Source organism: Pleurodeles waltl, chromosome 9 (genome assembly GCF_031143425.1).
Source record: "Pleurodeles waltl isolate 20211129_DDA chromosome 9, aPleWal1.hap1.20221129, whole genome shotgun sequence".
Classification (NCBI taxonomy): Eukaryota; Metazoa; Chordata; class Amphibia; order Caudata; family Salamandridae; genus Pleurodeles; species Pleurodeles waltl.
The window spans coordinates 862,125,552-862,145,933 of record NC_090448.1 but is presented as its reverse complement, the minus strand read 5'-3'; the positions used below and the strand labels follow the sequence as shown (position 1 = coordinate 862,145,933).

The 20,382-nt window shown below is 42.2% G+C and overlaps 1 protein-coding gene across 3 annotated transcripts in view; it reads left to right on the top strand.

Moving 5' to 3' along the window:
- Positions 1 to 20,382, top strand: part of GALC (galactosylceramidase) — a 358,534-nt gene that overhangs the window by 313,761 nt on the left and 24,391 nt on the right. The window contains exon 18 of one of the 3 annotated variants that reach the window (XM_069208125.1): positions 14,205 to 14,309. The exons of the other annotated variants lie outside the window; for them this stretch is intronic. Within the exon in view, the coding sequence (XP_069064226.1) occupies positions 14,205 to 14,293 (89 nt within the window). The 3' untranslated portion in view covers positions 14,294 to 14,309. Of the gene's footprint in view, positions 1 to 14,204; positions 14,310 to 20,382 lie in introns of those variants that run through there. 3 annotated transcript variants of the gene reach the window in all.

Sequence of the window (20,382 nt, the reverse complement as noted above, 5' to 3'; positions counted from 1 at the left end):
CTTAACCTGATTAACACCTTCTTTAATATCATGTCATGTTTCTGCTAGGACACCATCCTGGAAAAACATCACAAATTCAATGCTTTGCAACACTGCTTTCATCAACCTATGGAAGCATGATGCCGCTGATGCTATTTGGCAGCCGTTTCTATCTAAAAGTCCCCAAAGGCATGACAAAATAAGTGAGAGCCCTGGAGACTTTGTGCACCAAAACTTGATGATGAGCGGCAGATAAATCCATTACACTAAACATTTTGGCATCCTTAAGTGTAGTATGATGTTTAGGAGGGCTTGTCGACCGACCCAGATGTGCTAATTGAGATTTCTAAGGTCAGCACACATGCGAATCTTGGTCCCATTGTCCTTGGAACCACTGGAGCCAACCATTCCAAAGAGGCTATTTCTTCAATGACACTTTTCAACAACTTGTTTAATTATTCCTGCAAGGGTTTAATCATCAAATTTGGTACCCTTCTCACTTTGTGAACCACTGGCTCAGCACCATTTTTCAATATGATCTTATGTTCACAATCTTTGAGCAGCCCAAGTTGATCGTTAAAAATCTCTGAAAACTCACTCACCCATTCCTTGTCCTCTCCCACAGTGGCTACCATCATAACTTGATTGGGAGCATTGGGGTCTAGGATGAGACCCAAATTTCTTTGGTGCCTCTATCCCAACAAGCTGTCTCCTCTCTTGGCCAAATACATTTTCTCTGTGGTCTCTCTTCCTTGAAAATGTATTACCATCACAGCATATCCTGCTACGTCAATCTTCATACCTCTCTACCTTTCAGGACTGATATCAGGGGGCAAGAGTGTGGTCCCACACGTTCTATATATCTTCTGCAAATGTTTGTCCTCACCATTGTGAATGGGGACCCTGAATCAGCTACAACAGTGATACATTAACCCCCAGTTTCAACTTCACATCCAAGCATCACTACTGGTCCCTTATCCACAACTTCTTTCACTTGATTTACACTATTAAGAGATGTCATCACACATAAACTTACACTCTGACTTTCTTCAGGGATATGTAGTGCCTCTTGCACTTTTGTATTTTGCAAATCCAGCAAAAATACCCTCTTTTCCCACAGTTACAACATGTAAGATTACAAACTACGCATTGAGGACTGTTCGAAAGGTGGTGGGAACGACCACACTGAAAGCATTTGAACTTTGAGTCCTTTTCTACACTGGAACCTACAGCTCTATCATTACCCCCATATTTTCAAGGAATGCCTTTTTGGTTGCTGCATGGTATTTTGTCACTAGATGTTTTATTGGTCATTATCTTGTCAGAGGATGTAGACACCCGGTCCACAGATTGAGGAGTGTTTCCTTGCATTTCTTTTATCCACTTAGATGCATGTTCCAAACTTTGCGCAATTTCAATGGCTTGGTTCAGTGAAAGATTTTTTTCCAATTACTTTTCTTGTACTCCGGAATCATTTGTGAGAATCAGTCAAATCCCCAAATTCACAACTATGGGAAAGGTTTTTTAAGCAGCCACATAGTTAGTTATCTTTTCTTCTTTAGGTAGGACCCTTGTAAAAAATGTGTGCCTCTTCATAACTACATTAAAACGTGGTCCAAAATGTTTCTCGAGTATGGTGATGGACATTTCAAATACATCTCATGGTTCACCGTCACCTCTGCCTATGTTAGTTATGTCTAAACTCTCATAAATATTGTATCCCTCTATTCCTAAATTATGGAGTAACACTGCCTGCTTTGTGGCTGCTGAAAATTTCTCCCCTCCAATAGCGACTAAATAAGAATCAAAGAGGTTTCTCCACCATTTCCACTGTAAAATAGGTTCCCCGGCTTCAGGCAAAAACTGAGGGGGGTGTGACATGTTTGTTGTAGCCATTTCTAGTTTCCTGCAATATAACTCAATATAACAAACTAAAGTAATTGACTAACACAACAAATCAAAACAATTAACTAAATGAATCAGTTAATATGACAAGTTGATTCTGATTAGGAAATATGTTGTGCACTATTATAGTAATTGAAATTATCCTGCTGCGCTGCTCTGACTGAATCGTCTTCTGGTTGAAAACCAGTGCAGAGTACGGTGCAGACTAGATGTTTCCTAAGACTGAAACGTCACGCGCGAGCCTCACACAGCTTGCGTCACTGCACAGACGCTTCAATGCTCATGTGATGCCTGGCATTGACGTCTGACAGCTCCAACACTGTGAGCACTGCGCACACCACCTGGGAGTGAAACATCACACAGGAGCCTCATGCAGCTTGCCTCACCACATAGACGCTTTAACGTTCACGTGATGTCTGACATAGACATAGGACAGATCTGATACCGCTGGGAGATGCGAATACCGCTGCCAAGGAAAACATTCAACCAATGCGGTGAGTTTATAAATGTGCTTGCGCTGTTGTAAGGCTGCCGTTGTGGCCTAAAAATATCATGGCTGTAAAAGCTATATCCAATTTATTTCAATGGCTTCAATTCTTCAATATTAATAGAATCATTGGTATAGAGTTCTGAAGTGGTCACTCGTGCTAATTGTTCTCCTTTTTCCTCCCCTTTTCCATTGTCGGTTAATGGGGTCAAGTTTTCTTTATATGGTGAGTCCAAAGGGGTGTTGATGGTAAAACCCTGCCCCTCGCAGGATACCTCGTTGCCAGATGCTAATTTATCACGCTGGACAGACGTTATCTTCAAGGTGTTTATTTTCATCAACAGAGACGCAGCATGTATATCTTCTTTCGCCATTAAGAGCTTTCTTACTCTGACCGCCCCAACATTACACCCAGTCAATATAGTGTTTTTGGAATCCCACTGATGGACTTTACTCCGTGACATTCCAGAGACAAGCAACAACAACTTCGCATTGGTTGATCATCACAGACGGTCGCTGTTGGCACAAAGTGCAGGCCTTCTGTTGCCAATCAACTCAGGAAGTCGCTGTTGGCATGAAGAGCAGGTGCCGCTGAAGCATTGTATTTGCAGTCATCATGGATGGTCAATTCTTAGCACAATGAGGTAACTTTGTGGTTGTGAGGAGCCCATACTTCAGCTTTTCGTGAGGAGGAGTTCTCTCTGATACCAGCCAAGAGTCCAAGACCTGGAAGGCATCTCTGCAGGATCAGGACTCACTCCAGTGGAGGCCAGCAGCAGGGTTCAGACAGGTGTAGTCAGGTTTAGTTGTTGCTGGTTAGCTGGGTAGTTTCAGGGAGGCCTCCTGGAAGCCTGTTATGTCCCTGTAGCTCACACAGGAGATCAGCCAATAGACCCTTGGAGTCACTCACAGCAAGCCAGTCCTTCCAGAAGCAGGGTAGTTCTTCTGGCAGCAGTGCAGTCCTTCTTCTGAATCTTCCCCAGGTCTAAGAGAGTTCTGATGGTAGGTTCTGAAGGTCCTATTTTATACCTGGTGCCAGCCTTTGAGTGGGGGAATCTCCTGACCTAACCCCAAAACTTGATCTGGTCAGTTCTTCCCTGACTCTGCAAGAGCGCCTGGTCCTTAGTAAGTAAACTTACAAGGGGACGCGTATAGGTCCATGAATCTTTTGGATCGCATGGAGTATCCTAGTCATGTAGTGACTATTGAAATCAATAATCAGCATAACTACCATTATTAAATCATCTTCTCATGGATAACCACAACTCGGTGAAGAGTTAAACAATTTTTATTTCCATATTGATTACAATACGAAATTATCTGTTAGATAATCTTTATTCAATCAGTTCAATTATTAATTCGTTAATGAAAGCATCATCTCATAACTTGAAGAAAACACATGTGTAAATGCACCTTCATATGCCAAAGGAATACCAGCATTAATAGCAGAGCTCAGCAAATAGCTTGTTAGTCATTTGTCACTGTCACCGTCACCCCTAACAGCCTTCCTATCCATGATTAGCATCAGCATGTGGGGCTTTATGCAAAACAATTTAGAGAAAAACATTAATTTGGAAAAAAGATCTATCTAAGTGAGAGTTCTATAATCAGTGCAGTTGGTACCTAGAAGAAAAGGCAGAATTAGTCAGTCACATTTTCATAGCTACCTATCCACAGAATGGATCAGCGACAAAGTCAGTCTTCGTCTTCAGGTCGTCTATTAGTCAGCCACGCATCAGGCTCTCAGAGTATGAGCCCAACGACAGAACCTTGGACAGAGTCTCCTGACGTCATCAATTCACCACTTGCATCTTCTGTTTTAGCCCCTTGTCATGACTTTTTATTAGAGTCTCCCTGTCCATCCCCCTAATTCCTAATTGGTCAGTCAGTCAGCAGATATGACTCTAACCTATAGTATTTGTTTACCAAATCTACCAATTTTAATATTAGTCCTTTCACAAGATGCGGATTGGTCTGCTAAACAATGTCCTCATCATCCGGCTCTTCAGGTATCAAAATTGTTGCATGTTCCTCTTCAGTCAGTGTCTCCATTGTTCAAGTCCTGGGAAAGTACATTTAGCCTACTCTACATATAATTGTATCAAATTGTCTTCATCATCTCCTGTCCGCCGGTACATTGCGGAAAATTCTAGCTAAGCAACTTTAACATCGGGCAGTTAAGGGTCATGTCAGCTCTCTGAGTGCGAGGCCTAGGAAGACTAGGCCATGTTTTCAGCTAAGTCAGCAGTATAAATTAAAATAAAACATAGTTTATACATTTCAATATGACATCTTACTACATTTTTCTTTTACCTTTTTCATTATTTCATACAGTTTCAGTTATATTAGTACAATCTTGTGTATATGGCTGTCGTGCCCCGAGGGCACATTTTCAAACGTGCACATTATTTCCTCTATGATTAATTTCTCTACAGCCTTTTCATTATTAAAGTACATAAACATCATTATGAATTTTCTAATTAGCATATCTGCTTCAACAGTCCCTCCTCTGATGACTAAATATGTCATCACACCTTCCTTTACCAACACTTTACAGTTCAGTTTCTGTTGTATTTTGCCTTCTTCTCAAATGTTCCCTATATATTCTTTACCTAGGTTGTTCTTCTCTCCTCTGATTATTTTTAGACCTCCTTAATTGTATCCCGTGCCATAATTTGCATATGCCCCATAATCCTAATATACAAGCAATCACAATTAATATTCCCTCTACAATTTTCAGTAATACCCCATTCCAAATTTAACTAAACCAATTACCCACTAAAGCAAATCCTTTTCCAACTTTCTCCCAAATTTCTCATCTAACTTAAACTTTCCTAAAGCTGTTAGTGTATTAGTTTCAGGAACAGAAACAATAATAGCCTTTTTCATATCATGAATAGACATTCCCGCAATCATTATTATAAACATTATTCCACACATAACTGCCACTCCAACACTGAAATCTCTACAATATCTAACATTCCTCACTTGGTTGTTTAACTCAGTCATGATCTATAAAGAGTCAGAAAGCAGAAGTAACTCTTAGATAAAGTGCAACGGAAAAAATAAAAAATTAAGAAAAATCTCTCTTCTCACAGTTCAGTTTCACATCCAAGAACCCCCTTTTCCCTTTGTCAAAATCGATTAGCAGCTTGTCACATCTAGTTTTCAATTGTCATATCAGGTTATCAATGTCTCTTCCGGTTTTATTTCAACAGTCTTTTCTCAGGTTTTCTTTAGATCAGCTCAACAACTCAGTCTTTTGATCTCCTTCAGGTTACATCAAAGTGCTGACTCGGAACCTCTCTATCAAAACAAAAGGACATAAACTTGTGTTGCCATTAATTTGTAACTGCATATGCCCACTCAGGACCTGCGTATCTTTGACTCGCTATTCTCTTTCTTTTCAACCTACGTTCACCACCTAATTCTCCTTCGCTCAGTTCTTCCTTTCTCGTAGTATCTACTTCTTCTTCTATTGTTTCATTTATGACTAATTCCTTCTTTTTTCTAATTTGTGATTCAGGCCAATCATCTCCCTTTCTCATTCTTTCTGTCAGTATTCTCCTCAAGATTGGACTCTTTTCCTTTTCTTTCTCTAAGGTGTTTTCTCTTGATGGACTTGCAACGGGTTCAGGAGGAGTCAAATCACTTTAGCTTTGATCCTTCTCAACTCTTTCACCCTCTTGATCTGGCAGTCGCTCTGTTTGTTTTTCAGCACCGTCTGCTTCTGGGAGAACCTCTGCTATACTCGGTTCTTCTGCTGTATCCATTAAGATAGGCTCTTGCACACCCTCCTGTAATTCTTCACTCTCGTCTCTTACAGAGGTGATAGACCCATCTTCCAAAAGCTCAGGTTCAACCTCGGGCACAGCTTGCTTTTGAACCGGAACAAGTGTAGCTACTTGTTTCGCTGTTGTTGGTGCTCTCAACAACACTTTTTCATGCTCTTGCGGACTCACCACTCTCTTTGTATGACTTGTGTGTATCCTGTTTGGTAGTCCTGCATACTTTACAGCTGTCGTAGTTGTTAGCACCACCTGGTAGGGACCTTTCCAATGCGATTCCAAACAGGTCTTGCGAGCATGCTTTTTGATGACGACCCCATCTCCGGCTCTCAGTTTGTGACCTGGGTCATGGATGGGTGGCAGGGTAGTGGCCTGCACCTGCTGAGAGAAAGAGCGAACCACATCAGCCAGACCTTTGCAGCAGTCCATCACCATATCATCTGTTATATTGACAAGTGCATTGGTTGGAATTGCTGGCAATCTCATTGCTATGCCCATGAGGATCTCATGGGATGACAGCCCTGTCTTCCTGTCAGGTGTGTTTTGCATTGACATCAACACCAAGGGTAATTCGTCTGGCCAGTTCAGATTGGTAGCAGCACACATCTTGGCAATTCTTGATTTCAATGTACCATTCATTTGTTCCACTAGTCCTGATGCTTCAGGGCGATAGCTACAATGCAACTTCTGCTCAATGTTTAGCGCTGCACATAAGAGTTTAATCACCTCATTATTGAAGTGAGTTCCCCTATCTGATTCTAAAGAAATCGGAAATGGAAACGTGGTATTAACTCTCTAAGTAACAGCTTTGCTACTGTGAGACTGTCATTCCTTCGTGTGGGGTATGCTTCAATCCAATGACTAAAGACACACACAATCACCAACACGTACTTCAGACCACCACATGCAGGCATCTCAATGAAATCCAATTGCATTCTGCTGAATGGACCTCCTGCTCTTCCAATGTGGCTCAAATTCACCACTGTCCCTTTTCCCCACGTTTAGTTACTGACAAATTATACATCGATGACATACTGCCTCTGCTGCCTGCCTGATTTTAGGATTGAACCAATCAATTTTGAACAACCTGACCATGGCATCCCTTCCAATATGTGCCTGCCCATGATAATAGCGGGCCATCTGAGACAATAAACTATTGGGCAACACCATCTGACCCTCCTCAGAAATCCAAAGTTCATCAGGCGTTTAGACACACTTCAATTTTACCCAAAGTCGTTTCTCCTCCTTATCTGCATTTTCCTGCAATGTTTTCAATTCTTCCAAAGTATGAATCACTTTTAATGCAAAACTTGTGCAAATATTTTCTTCCTCAGGCATCAATTCCTACTTGTCTTTAAACGATATACCGTTCAATGCACAAAACCTTGCGACTTGATCTGCATATCCATTTCCCAATGAGACATAAACCTGCGTCTTTTGGTGTGCACTGCATTTTACCACTGCAATTTCTTCAGGTAACTGTATTGCGTACAACAACTCTTTTATTTTGTCACCATTTCTCACTGGTGTTCCAGTAGAGGTCAGGAAACCTCTTTGCGACCACAATTGACCAAAATCATGAACAATTCCAAATCCATATTGACTGTCTGTATAGATTGTGACTTTTAGTCTCGCAGAAACATGGCATGCTCTAGTAAGAGCTGCCAATTCTGCCACTGTTGCAGAATATACATCTCAAAGCCAAGAAGCTTCTAATGGGCCTGTGATCGTACATACTGAATATCCTTCTCTCAGTGTCCCTGTCCCAACTCTAAGAACCATCAACAAAGATAATTTGGTCATTTTCCTCCGATCGTGTATCCCTAATATTAGGCCTTGGCTTTGTTCACAGCTCAGTTACCTGAAGACAATCATGCTCAATGTCTTCTTCTTTTTCAATTTCAACAGTATCACTTGGAAGCAAGGTTGCTGGATTCAATACTGTACATCTTTTAAATGTTACATTCGGAGCACCCAATATGCTTGTCTCATACCTTGTCAGTCTTCACCAGTCAAATATTGCGTTTTCGTCCTTGTCAGTAAGATTTCAACAGAGTGTGGTACCATTACCGTCAAAGGGTATCCCATGACTATCCCCTCACATTGAGAAAGACTTTGACTAACTGCGGCTACTGCACACAAACAACCTGGTAAAGCTGCTGCCACTGGGTCCAAGGTAGATGAAAAATAGGCTTCTGGGCGATAAGCACCTACATGGACCTGTGTCAAAACAGATAAAGAACAAGCATCATGTTCATAGCAAAACAAGATGAATAGCTTTGTGTAATCAGGCATTCCCAAAGCTGGAGCTCTGCACAAACTTTCTCTCAGTTCAGTGAACGCCTTCATCTGAGCTTCATCTAGGGTAATGGGATCTGTATCTTCCTTATGAGTTAACTACTGCAAGGGTTTGGCAATTTCAGCAAAATTTAGAATCCACTGTCGACAATATCCCACCATTCCCAGGAACATTCTGATATCTCTTTGTGAAGTCCGGGACTTCTTTGCAATATCATGGTAATTCTCTCCCTGGAGATTCTTCTTGACCCTTTCTCAATCTGATGTCCCAGGTATTTCACTGATTTCTGACAATACTGCAGTTTTATAGGTGACACCTTATGTCCAAAATTTCCCAAATGATTCAACAGGGCAATCGAGTCATACTTACACTCATCCCTTGTCCTGGATGCGATCAACAAATCATCAATATATTGCATTATGGTTGATTGGTATGGTAATTCCAACGACTCCAGATTCTTTTTCAGGATCTGATTAAACAGTGATGGTGACTCCGCATACCCTTGTGGAAGCCTGCACCAGCTGTAGACTCTGTCTAGGAATTTGAAACTAAAAAGAAACTGACTATCCTCATGAAGAGGCCCAGAAAAGAAAGCTTGTGACAAGTCAACCACTGTGAACCTCTCTGCATCGCAAGGAATCTGAAACAGTATCACTGCTGGATTTGGCATCATTGGACAACACTTGACCACCAGATCGTTCACTTTTCGCAAGTCCTGCACAATGCGCACTTTCCCATATGGCTTCCTCAAGCCCATTATCAGTGAATTACATCGACACTTCTTTCAAAACCCCTTGTTTTAGAAAATCTCCAATTATTTGCGCCAAAAACTCAATCAATGGGTATTCCTCATTAGCGTTGTTGATCATCGTCTCAGCCACTTGTTCTTCTTCATCATCGCTATTAGTTTGTACTTCTATTCCAGTGTCTGAACAATTAATGGAGCATTTTGTCTTACATAGTAAGTCCCTTCCCAGTAGGGATACTGGACTCAAGTCACAGACTACAAACCTATGCAGTCCCTGGTAATTACTAATCTCAACCTGCACTGGATCTGTGATTGGATTTGTCAACTGTCTTTTTTCCACTCCCCAAACTTGAACTGTTCTACCTGAAAGAGGTAAATTCGGGACTTCCACACTTCTTACTGTAGAGCGTGTAGCTCCTGTGTCCACTAAAAATGAGACCTTATAACCCTTCACCTTTCCCTTTGCAAAAGGTCCTCTCTGATCTACCTCTAGGTATGCTGCAAGCATACACGGTCCTTCATCCGAACAGTCACTCATCCATTCTTTGTTTATTTCATCCTCACTATAAAATGAGAATTGGTGTACTGTGTCATTACTTCTGTCTTGTCTCTAACCTGTGACCTGCTGAGTAAGAATGATCTGTTGCTGTTCCATCGGGGCTCGAGGTATCTGCATTTGCTATCTAGGGACCATGGGAATCTGCTGCTGTATTGGTTGCAACTGTGTTAGTTGTGCATGCAGCACTTGCACCTGCTGCATGGGTTGGAAATTCTGCACTAGATTCTGAACATAAGGAATAAATCCTCTCATTCTTAGGACTTTTACATTTTGAAATGTACTGACATCACCACCTTGCTCAACAACACCATCCTGCACCATCAGCGGACACTCCGCTTCCAGTGTCCCACGTTTCCACACAAATGACACAGTAACATCTTTTTCACTCCCTGCATGTCATTCTGAACTACCACAGTACCCAAATCCGGACCACGCGTCACGTCCATTCCACGGCCTTCTACCTCGCATCTGAGGCTAGAACATAATAGTTCCCTGCTGCAGTGGCTCTGGTTGTACTAAAGCTCCTTGCACTCCTGTCTGAGCTGCCTTTATCTGCATTACCATTGCTTTTTCCTTCAGCTTTTTCTGCTTCAATTCAATCTCATCACTACAGTACTTTGCATATTGCAACACTTCATCAATCGGTTTTGCCTGCCAGCAAATCAAATGACTCTCAATTATCTGTCCTACTTCTGGTCTCAACCCTTCAACAAACCTGAACACAAAATGCAGCATGTCTTTCAGCTCAATTGCTTCTTTACCCCTGTACTCTTTGAATGCTTTTAGCAATGTCTCATAAAAGGTATGTATCGGTTATTATTTCTGCTCTCTGAGTGCGAGGCCTAAGAAGACTAGGCCATGTTTTCAGCTAAGTTAGGACTATAAATTAAAGTAAAATATAGGTTATACATTTCAATATGACATATTACTACATTTTTCTTGTATATTTTTAATTATTTCATACAGGTTCAGTTCTATTAGTACAATCTCTTATATATGGCTGTCGTGCACCGAGGGCACATTTTCAAACGTGCACATTGTTTCCTCTATGATTAATTTCTCTACAAACGTTTCATTATCAAGCACATAAACATAATTAATAATTTTCTAATTAGCATATCTGCTTCAAAAACCCAAACTGTCTAGGACAGTGGTCTTCAAACTTGTTTATGCCGCGCCCCCCCAGTTGAAAAATAAAAATCATTGGGCCCCCCCTCAGAATTTTTCACAATTATTTTAGAAAGATGGCAATGTTTAAATAGGTCTAAACCTATTTAAACATTGCAGTTAAGTACTATTACCTTTTTAAAACTGCAATAACATGCTTCTGCTTAAAACAAAGGCATGTTGTCTGCATAATATTTCTTTTGGCCAGAGTTTGGCGCCCCCCCTGGGATCACTTGAGGCCCCCAAGGGGGGCTTGCCCCCCAGTTTGAAGACCTCTGGTCTAGGATAACAAAGGCAATGGCAAGCCTTGTGTCTGGTTTCTTTGTGTTTGCTTCAGGCAGGCCCTTTGAAATGTAAGTTGGGCAGGGTATAGCTCATCTTCAGCCATCCTATCAGGAAGACCCTTTCCCCTCACACCTAGGCTCACTTTGTCTCACTGTCTGGAAGCAATATGCAACCACAACAGCAGAACCATTTACATTCATGTGAGTCAGGATGCTGGCAGAAAGGCACAGTTGGTTGCAACAAAAAAATGAGCGCTTTCTAAAAGTGTCATATTCAAAATTGTAACTTAATATCCAACTTCATAATTAAAGAGGTTTTTAAATTACAGTTCATTTGAGCGTAAACAGCATATTTCTATCTGCTCTCAGTCTGGAGTTAACACTTATCAAATGTCACAAGGCACCCCAGTGTTAGTCTATGGGAGAGATAGGCCTTACACCAGTGTCAGGACTTGTAAAACATAAACACACATGTCCTATTTTTTAAATACTGTGCACCTTTCCCATGGATGGTTAAGCCCTACCTTAGGAGTGACTTACAGGTTTTAAAAAGGAAAGTTTAGACCAGGCAAAAGACTTATTTTTCTGTGTCGACACTTACCTCCAGGCTGCAGTGGCAGGCTTAAGACAGGTGTTACAGAGGTACGTTAGTGGTGGCACAAGGAGTGCTGCTGCCCACCATTAAAATTTAATTTACAGGCCTTGAGTACTGGTAGTACCATTTACATGCGAGTAAATTAAATATACCAATTTAGTCTAGTTCAATTTTACCATGTTTTAAAGAGAGAGCATGAGCATTTTAAGACTGGATAGCAGAGGTAAAGTGCAGAGAGTCCTAGTGCCAACACAAACAAGTTCAGCAAAGTAAGCTGCTGAAGGCAAAATGTTTTGGGGAATACCAGGCCATGAACATCAGTTCCAGCACCTAGTAGCTCGACTTAATACAATAATGTCCTTTCTGGTATCACCATATCAGACTGGCTTTGGTAAGAGAAGGCAGGCTTGAGATATTCAACTAGTGGTTGACATGATCAGTATTGCAGAGTGTGAAAAACAATACACATTATTCATATTACTTGATGCAGAGAAGGCTTTCAATAGGGCCCAATGGTCCTAAATAGTGAATTGCCTAATTAGAACAAGACTTGGCCACAATATGAAAACATACATCTTGGTCAATTATGTGATCCCCAAGACGAAACTGAAGATAAATTATGAATATACTCCCAACACATCATTGCCTGTAGAGACAAAGCCTGGATGCCTGCTGTCCCTCGGCTTTACCCATATGTTAAAACCATAAATCAATACCATTATGCCCAATCTACATGGCTAACACATTAAAAAGAAGGGTAGCATCACACACTAGCTCTATTTGCTGATGACATTCTCTGCTTTCTAACAGACCTTGAGTCCTCCGTTCCAAGTATATTGAGGGGAATTCAACCCATTTTTAGAGATTTTATGTTTTAAAGTCAACTTTCCAATCAACTAGCATTGCATAAGCCTACAACTGATGGAAGCATTGAAGTGCCCCATTTTGGCAATTGCATAAGAGTGACCCAACTAAGATCAGAGCTTGACTGCACATGAAGCCTTGGGCCATGGTAGAGGTATATAAAAAATGTCTTCCCATGCAGTACCTTCAATGGTTACATCCCACATTCCGGTATCCGCCAAAAGTCAAGCACCATTTACACTGCTCAAACAATGGGAGTAATGTGACGAAAACATGCATTCTCCTACCCATCCAAACTGATGCCCCAGGCTATTAACCCCATTTTTGCCCCCCAAGAGATGGACCCCAAGGGAGGAATATCGAGACTATACAAAAACCTACTGGACAAGAATAATGACAGTAAATACCAATACAGGAGTAAATGGGAGAGTGACCTGGGCAGAGAGAGAGTGATGAAGGAGGAAGCTTGGGTGACGGTGTGGAGGTGGTCTGCCAATGCCTCAGAATGCTCTCAACATAAGGAAACTTTGTACAAGATGTTACTGTGCTGATACTTTGTGCCAGCTAGTTTGGGGGCAATATCTGGCACCTTGTGTCACTGGTGCACAGCATTATACTAAAACTTGCTGGAAGAAAATATTCGCTATCACAAGAGATATACCTTGAATAACTTCAGCCTTAAACCCCTTGGTTGAAGTACTGAGGCACAAGTGAAGGGGACAGTTTAGCCCCTTCCGACTCCCATGAGTAAAGTGATAATACACATGTTGTCACCAAGACTCTCTGTCACCCTAGTCTGGAGTACTTCAAAGTGGCGGGGAGAATAAAACAAAAATAAAAAATAAATTAAAAAAAAGCAGCATTATGATTGGCTGCAGCGCCACGACTGGGTGCTCCAATGCAGACAAGGACCCAGGGCTTGCTCTCGCCAACCCGGCAACACAGTGCCGGGTTGGAGGGAGCTCTTGTGTGCATGTGTGTTTGGCTGGCCTGAAATGGCAGGCCAAAACATACATGCGCACTGAGGGGAGTGCTCTGTGCACTCCCCTCAATGCTTGTCACCCCCATGGCCCTGCCCCTTTAAAAAAACATAGTTTATTATCGTTTTAGTTTTAAAGGTTTGGAGCTCCTGCTGCTGTCGGAGGGGGACATATATAGCAGAGGAGCCACCCCCTGGAAGCAGTTGCCTTTTCACTCCCGATTTAATAAGGCATTCTAGACTAGTGGCTATGCCCTCCCCCCATGATGACTAGGGTGTTCAGGAAGGTTTCTAGCCTTGCAATGCCTAAGCGTACAGGAATTTCGTGAAGAACACACTGCATGGTGATAGTGTAGCATCCCTAGTTTAAATGGATTGATATATTTGTCAATTGATGCAACATGATGAATGTGTATGCCATATGTGCCTTTTTGTATAGCAAACTCAATAAATAAACCTATTAAAAAAATAATGTTTTGTGAAATATCTTCCTTATTGGACTTATCATGCTGCTACTGCTAATAACTTGGTGTTTCTCATATTCATTAAGTCTGCTTTGATGAATATGCGTCTTCAGTCCTCGTGACCAAACCTGGAGCAGGTTTCCTTTGGAACTTATTTGCCAAACTAACCATGTAGTATTCCGGAATTACAGCAGAAAACATGGTGTTCTCTGTCAAGGTACTGAACTGTTTTTCCTCAGTTTCATCTATATTAGAACACGCTTTTTGGTCTGAATTACTGATAGTTTTAACTGTGTGCCAATAACTTTTAATAAAAAAATATATTACACATGTTACAATAATACTTAAACAGGCTGTGGATCAACCCCATTCAGCTATTGCTTAATTGAACTTTCATTACATTTATTTGGCATTGGCCCATAGGTGGCATAGTATGAATGGGGCAATGTGCTAGCCATCTTCAGATGGGCCCAGGTTAAAAAAAAAAAAACATGTGGGACCCACTGCTTGCAGCCTTAGCTTTTATTACAGAATCTGGTGCCGTCTAAATCATTTTCATGTTAGCTGTGTCAACAGTAACAATAACAACAACTTTTAAAAAATGAGCATAAGCAAAGCCAATTGGTTTCCTCTTTAAAAGACAAGTGTTGTGGTATGCTAATGCCTGCATTTTACCAATCTAAAACGGCTGCTGACTAGAATTGGAGGGGTAAAATTTAAACAAGCATTTGTAATGCAATAGGTCTTTCATTTTCTTTAGTTAGAGCTGCAGGCATTGTAAATTTATAACCAGACTTTTCTTGCCACACAAATTGGTCAACCCTGCCTCGTAATTTTGTCTTTTCCTGCCATATAATTCCAGTGTCCCTGCATAAAGCTAAAGCACTTCCATGTACCTTCTTCCTCTATCTTCAGCAAAAAATGAAAATGTTGCTATTTAGCAGCGTTTAATTGGGCAAAGCTTAATTGAAACACGCTAGCGTTGTGTTTAGTGAAGACAACTATGCGCTTACAAAATACACGATTTCCACTTAAACACTATAGACGGAACATATTGGCCACACGGAAAATAAATGTTTTCTAAAAGCTAATGCCTGTATATTAATTAAATTGTGTCTTTTAATATTTATGTTTACGTGTTGTTTTACTGGTGTGTTCCATATGGTGTTTGGTTGCAATTTATACTGTTTAGGTGTGATTCACTCTACAAAGTTTTATAGCATCTGATAACATTGCTGCTGTCTGTAGAGCAAGCCAGCCAGCTAGTCTTTTACACTCTTTCATCTGGGTGATGCTGCCCTTTCATGAACACATGCTAATGTTTCTGGTGTGTGCTCTTGTTTTTCATGTTAAACTTTCATCTCCCCAGCAGTCTTTTTTACCTCAATTTGCTGTATTTCACAGTGTTTACCAGTAAAGAGTGATTCATGTCCTTGTGTTCAAAAATGTTTTCTACAACATGATAACATCTTGCTGTTTGAACTTCCAGCCTGGCAGCTAGTTTATAGTTTGGTACATTTTCACATGTTAGTGTTTGTATTTCGAATAAATTATTCTTTAATTTGCCCACAGTAGATCGGTGGGACAGAAAAATAACTGATGGCCCTTTCACAAAAATTATTTGTGCCCTGCATCGGAACACACTGGCTCAAATTAAGCACTGCAAAAATAATAAGTGTGCCTTCTTTAGATTCAGCTGTTACTCTACACAGAAGGCTGAATTATGATTCCTTGATACGAAGCTATAAGCTTTATGTTTTTAGCTTACGAGACCCACAATTGTCACAATAGCATATACGAAAAGTATGTTTTTTCTAGGTTCCAGTGTCAATTTACACCGCAGGCTAGTAAATGCTGCATATACTTTTAAGAGTACTGACTACTAAAGCAGGCTCATTTGAAATTGCAAAGAAGCAAATTTTCCATTGTTTGTTTTGAGCTTTCGTTTTGGTTTTGTTATGACTTTCCCAAGTGTCTCTTTTGGCCATACTAAATGCAGTGCTGTAAGCAAGAGATGAAGTTTGGAATTTTTATAAGTTAGTGCAGAGGGTTAATGCGGCTGCTGCAAAGAACATGTTGTAGGCAGATCACAGACTGCATTCAGTCTTCAAATGTTAAAATAACTCTGTTGGATAATATAATTTCTGGAGAGAAAACGTACGTTTCTCTAGTGGAAGCTTGGACTAATTATAAGGTAGCGCAGAAGGTTAATGTGCCTGCTGCGAGGAACATGAACTAGGCAGATAAGAACCAGCAACTAATGTAACAAGCTCACATGAAAGGCAATATTTACGGGCTGCTGGCAACCAGCGGAAACTTCACTGGAAGGACAGATGGAGATTGTTTTTGTTGAAGCTCTTTTTGCCTTCGGAGGTGTCTCTGAAAGCACGTGAAACTAGGGGCAGCTCAGCCCCTTCGCTCCTGATTGCCAGGGAGGATTTTGGTTTGTGTGCCATTTCTAAGCAGTACTGTAGTACCCCCATAGTGAAAAACAAAAACATGAGCTGCTCAGAATGAAATATTCCAAAAACACAGGCTGATCGGCCCATCCCGTTAAAACCGAGGCTGCTGTGAGAAGAAAAAAGGGTATAAAAGAGAAATAGGTACAACACACACCAAAGACATGATCAGTAAACAACTAATAAAAAAATTAAAGTAATACAGTTTCACTTAAGTGAGCCGACGGCCGCTATGATCATCAGCATAAAGAGACACAAAAGGAAAAAGAAGTTCTCTTGCAGTCAAACATATCGGCAAAAGTGCAAGTAGCCATGTAACAGGGGCGATGGCCAAGGCGGTAACAAAACCACCCTAAGGAGTGACAAACGTAAAGCATTTACCTATGAAAAGAAAAGATTAATGAAAGGCAAGCCCATGATTGAGTGATAGTGTTGGGCGTGCAGTGGGCATGGTTAAAAGTCCAGATACACATACCAACACGTCGGAAAAGCAGTGCTTGCACGCTGCTATGCTCGACCTAAAAAGGCGAAATGCAACCATGTGGTAGCATGCATGTGCTTGAGTCTCACTGTACACGTCCACCTACGTTGCCATGCAGGCGAACAGTGTCTGAGTCATGACACATGTGGCCATTATAGCTTTTTCTTATTTTACTGTTCCAAAATAATAATAAATATAATAATGTGCCTACTAGCGCAAATGAAAGCGAGAGGCACAATATTACTTAGTAGCGGCGAGGCCTCCAAAATTAACATAATAATAAAAAAAGATAAATAAAGATATACGTAGATAAATAAACAGTGGAGTGGGGCAGAGATGTACAAGATGTTGGGAGGCACTAGTGAGAAACTATGAGCTGGAAGGGGGAGAGTAAGAGGATATAACACTTTGGTGGAGTATGAAAGTGAGGGACCCACTTCATTAAAAATGTTTAAAAAATGCATAAAAATAAAAAATGGCAATGGATGTGTGAACTACTTCCTAAAGCAGTTCACATTCCGTGGGGTGATGCAACCTAGAGCAGATGCCAATAGACAGCTAAACCAGAATAGAGGCTGGATGGGATTCTCTAAAAAGGTCCTTTGTGGGTCTGTATATAAGAGTATGAGTGAGGGTGTTTAGTTGTATGGATTGTGTTATGTGGTGTGTGATGACATGATCTCTCACTAAACAGCTCAAGCTGTCTGTAGATGTGACCTAAATAAATATGAAGGAGGAGTGAACCCTGTAAAAGTAAAGTGCCTTAGGCACAATGCCCCCTCTTACCCCCCTTGTTAGGACCTTACCTATAAGCCATTGCGTTAAGTGCAATCACATATAGGACTATTCCGTCAGATCAGCCATTCCGTGTTTGGAGTGTAATGCACTATAAGTGAAAACGTTTTGCCTATCAGCTATCATTATCTGCATTTGTAGGATTTGGGACACACAACTTGCTGCGTACGTCATAAAATTCCACCGGAGAGTTGTAGTGTTTGGTGCCGGAGGTGGACAGGCAGAAGCATAGGCACTGTGGAGATGATATTAGGTAGCAGTCTGTGCAGGAGTGGCATCAGAGGCCGCAGCGGGGTAAGCATCCCACTCCATGTCATGACAGACACTTCTTCCATTCTTGAATGTTTCACGTATGGACGGAGCGGCCTACACTTAGAGGGCCCGGGCCCTTGGTCAATCCGATGACTTGCTGGCCTAAGATTACTTCCTTTTGCCCCACCTTGCGAGAAGCAGGGGGCAGGAGGCGTGAAAGTCGCAAGGCATGCGTGTCACTTCTGCCTGCCACAATAGCCAGGTGTATTTAAGTTACCTCTGACCTGGCCTCTGCCTTTCTATATTGGGGCATCGTGGTGGCGGCCGTACAGCGCATCTTCAACTTCGGACCTGGGACCCAGCGAGGTAATCTGCATTGTGCCTGCATCCTCACCAGTTTTCTGGGACGCCAGAGCCTGAAGAGCAGGTTTCCTGGCGCACGGCTGAATCTTTTTTTCTCTCTTCTCAGCCCCCACAGGTCAGGGCCATCTGAGCAGTTTTTCCCCAGAGCCGGAGCCCGAGGAGCGGGTTTCAACCGTGGGTAGCTCCAACATTTTTTCCTTGTTGTGCTGTTCTGAGAAGTGGGTTTTTGGGCCTGCAGAGCATGCTTAATCCAGGAGCAACAGTTTTTTTCCTGCACACCGCATTTCAGTGCACTCACACTCATCACACTGCCCTAGACACGACTAGTGTTTAGCCTGCCGCTACCATGTCGGGCGGGTGGTCTCTCCTACCTATTTTACCTCTCCATGGTCCTTGATTACTTGCCTCCTAACCCGGTGCCTTAGCCTCCAGTGAGGTACATTTAAGGTGGTATTTTCCCTTATTGCTCGTTATTGGGGCGGTGAACTACTGCCACAGTGCAGTTAGCAGCTCACCCAGCTCACCACGTGTTCTTACCTCCTCTCTGACCTGGTGGGGAGGAATTTAGATGCCTTCGATTGGGGATTGGATGTCCAGCTTAGCAGGGCCAGGAATGCGGATCTCCTGTACAGGAGGTAAGCGAAGGTGGGCAGGGTGTTTTTTCTGTTAATGTAAATTTTGACTAACTTTGCACCTCATGGCTTATGTTTTTCAATTAAATATCATCAGCTGAGGTTTGGTTTTTCAGTGCTTGTTTGCTTGTTGTGTCTGCTCCAGCTATTGCTATGTATATTTCTACTTCTTGGGCCTTGGTTCTCCCCACATACACTGTTTGTGATCCTGGCTATTGATTAAGATGATTGGCACTTGAATTACTGGCTGCTAATAGAAGCCGGTTGGAAAGAGGAAGGGGTGGGATCCCTAGTTAGACCAGCTGCTGAAGTTGGTCCTAGCTAAGTTGAATAATGACAGGGGTGCCGTAGTTTTTAGGTCTGAGTCTGAGAGGGAGGAAGACAATTCAGTGGTGGATCGCCCATGGCTGTCCCATGTTCCCCTCATGCTGCTTTCCTACCAGTGAAGTGCAGGGCCAGAAAGCAGGCCCACATCCTCTCTAATACACTGGAGGAGGTACTTGTCCAATTGCAGTTATACCAGATACCCCCGCAGTGCCCACTCCTGTGGTCCAATATGCTACACAGGCTCAGCAGCCTATTAGTGTAGGTGTACTAGAGGGTTCCCAATCTCACCAATCCATTCCCACTGTATCCTCACAAACAACTGCCCCCCTTGCCCAGATACTAAATGCAACTGAGTTCCCAGGGGTTAAAGCGGCTTTGGTGGACAGTCGGTAGGCACTCTTAACCCTGTCTTCTGTCTCAACTGGGCCCCTTGGTAGGCAGCCCCAGAGCCCTTCAATGAATTCGGTATTACCTGCCCAGCCACAGTCCACCTCGCCCCCACTGATCTCTTCGGTCTCTCAGGAGCAGCCGACCCCACTGACACAGGGCAACTAGCAGCTTCACAGGGTGCCATTTTGCAAGCATTGATCTCAGTGGCCCAATTGCTATACAAGCTCGCTGCCCTTGTGGACAAGGTAGCCCCCCCCTTCCACCAATCACATCATGGGCCCCATTCAATGACATTATGACAGCTATTGTGGACCTTAGGAAACATGTAGAGGAAATCAGCAAGACAAGCTCTAAAGGAAGTCAGGACTCCCAAAAAAACAGGACAGCCAAATCTCAACCAGGTCGGTCGAAGGAACTTGCAAGTGGAGAATCGGGTAAAAAAGCTGACCAGGGTGGGGAGAAAACAGGTGCTGCTTTTACCTTGGCTATTGGTGGTCAGGACACTTTGTTATCTAGGCCTGGTAAGTTGGCGTCACATGTTCCTGCATATGTGAAAGAAAATCTG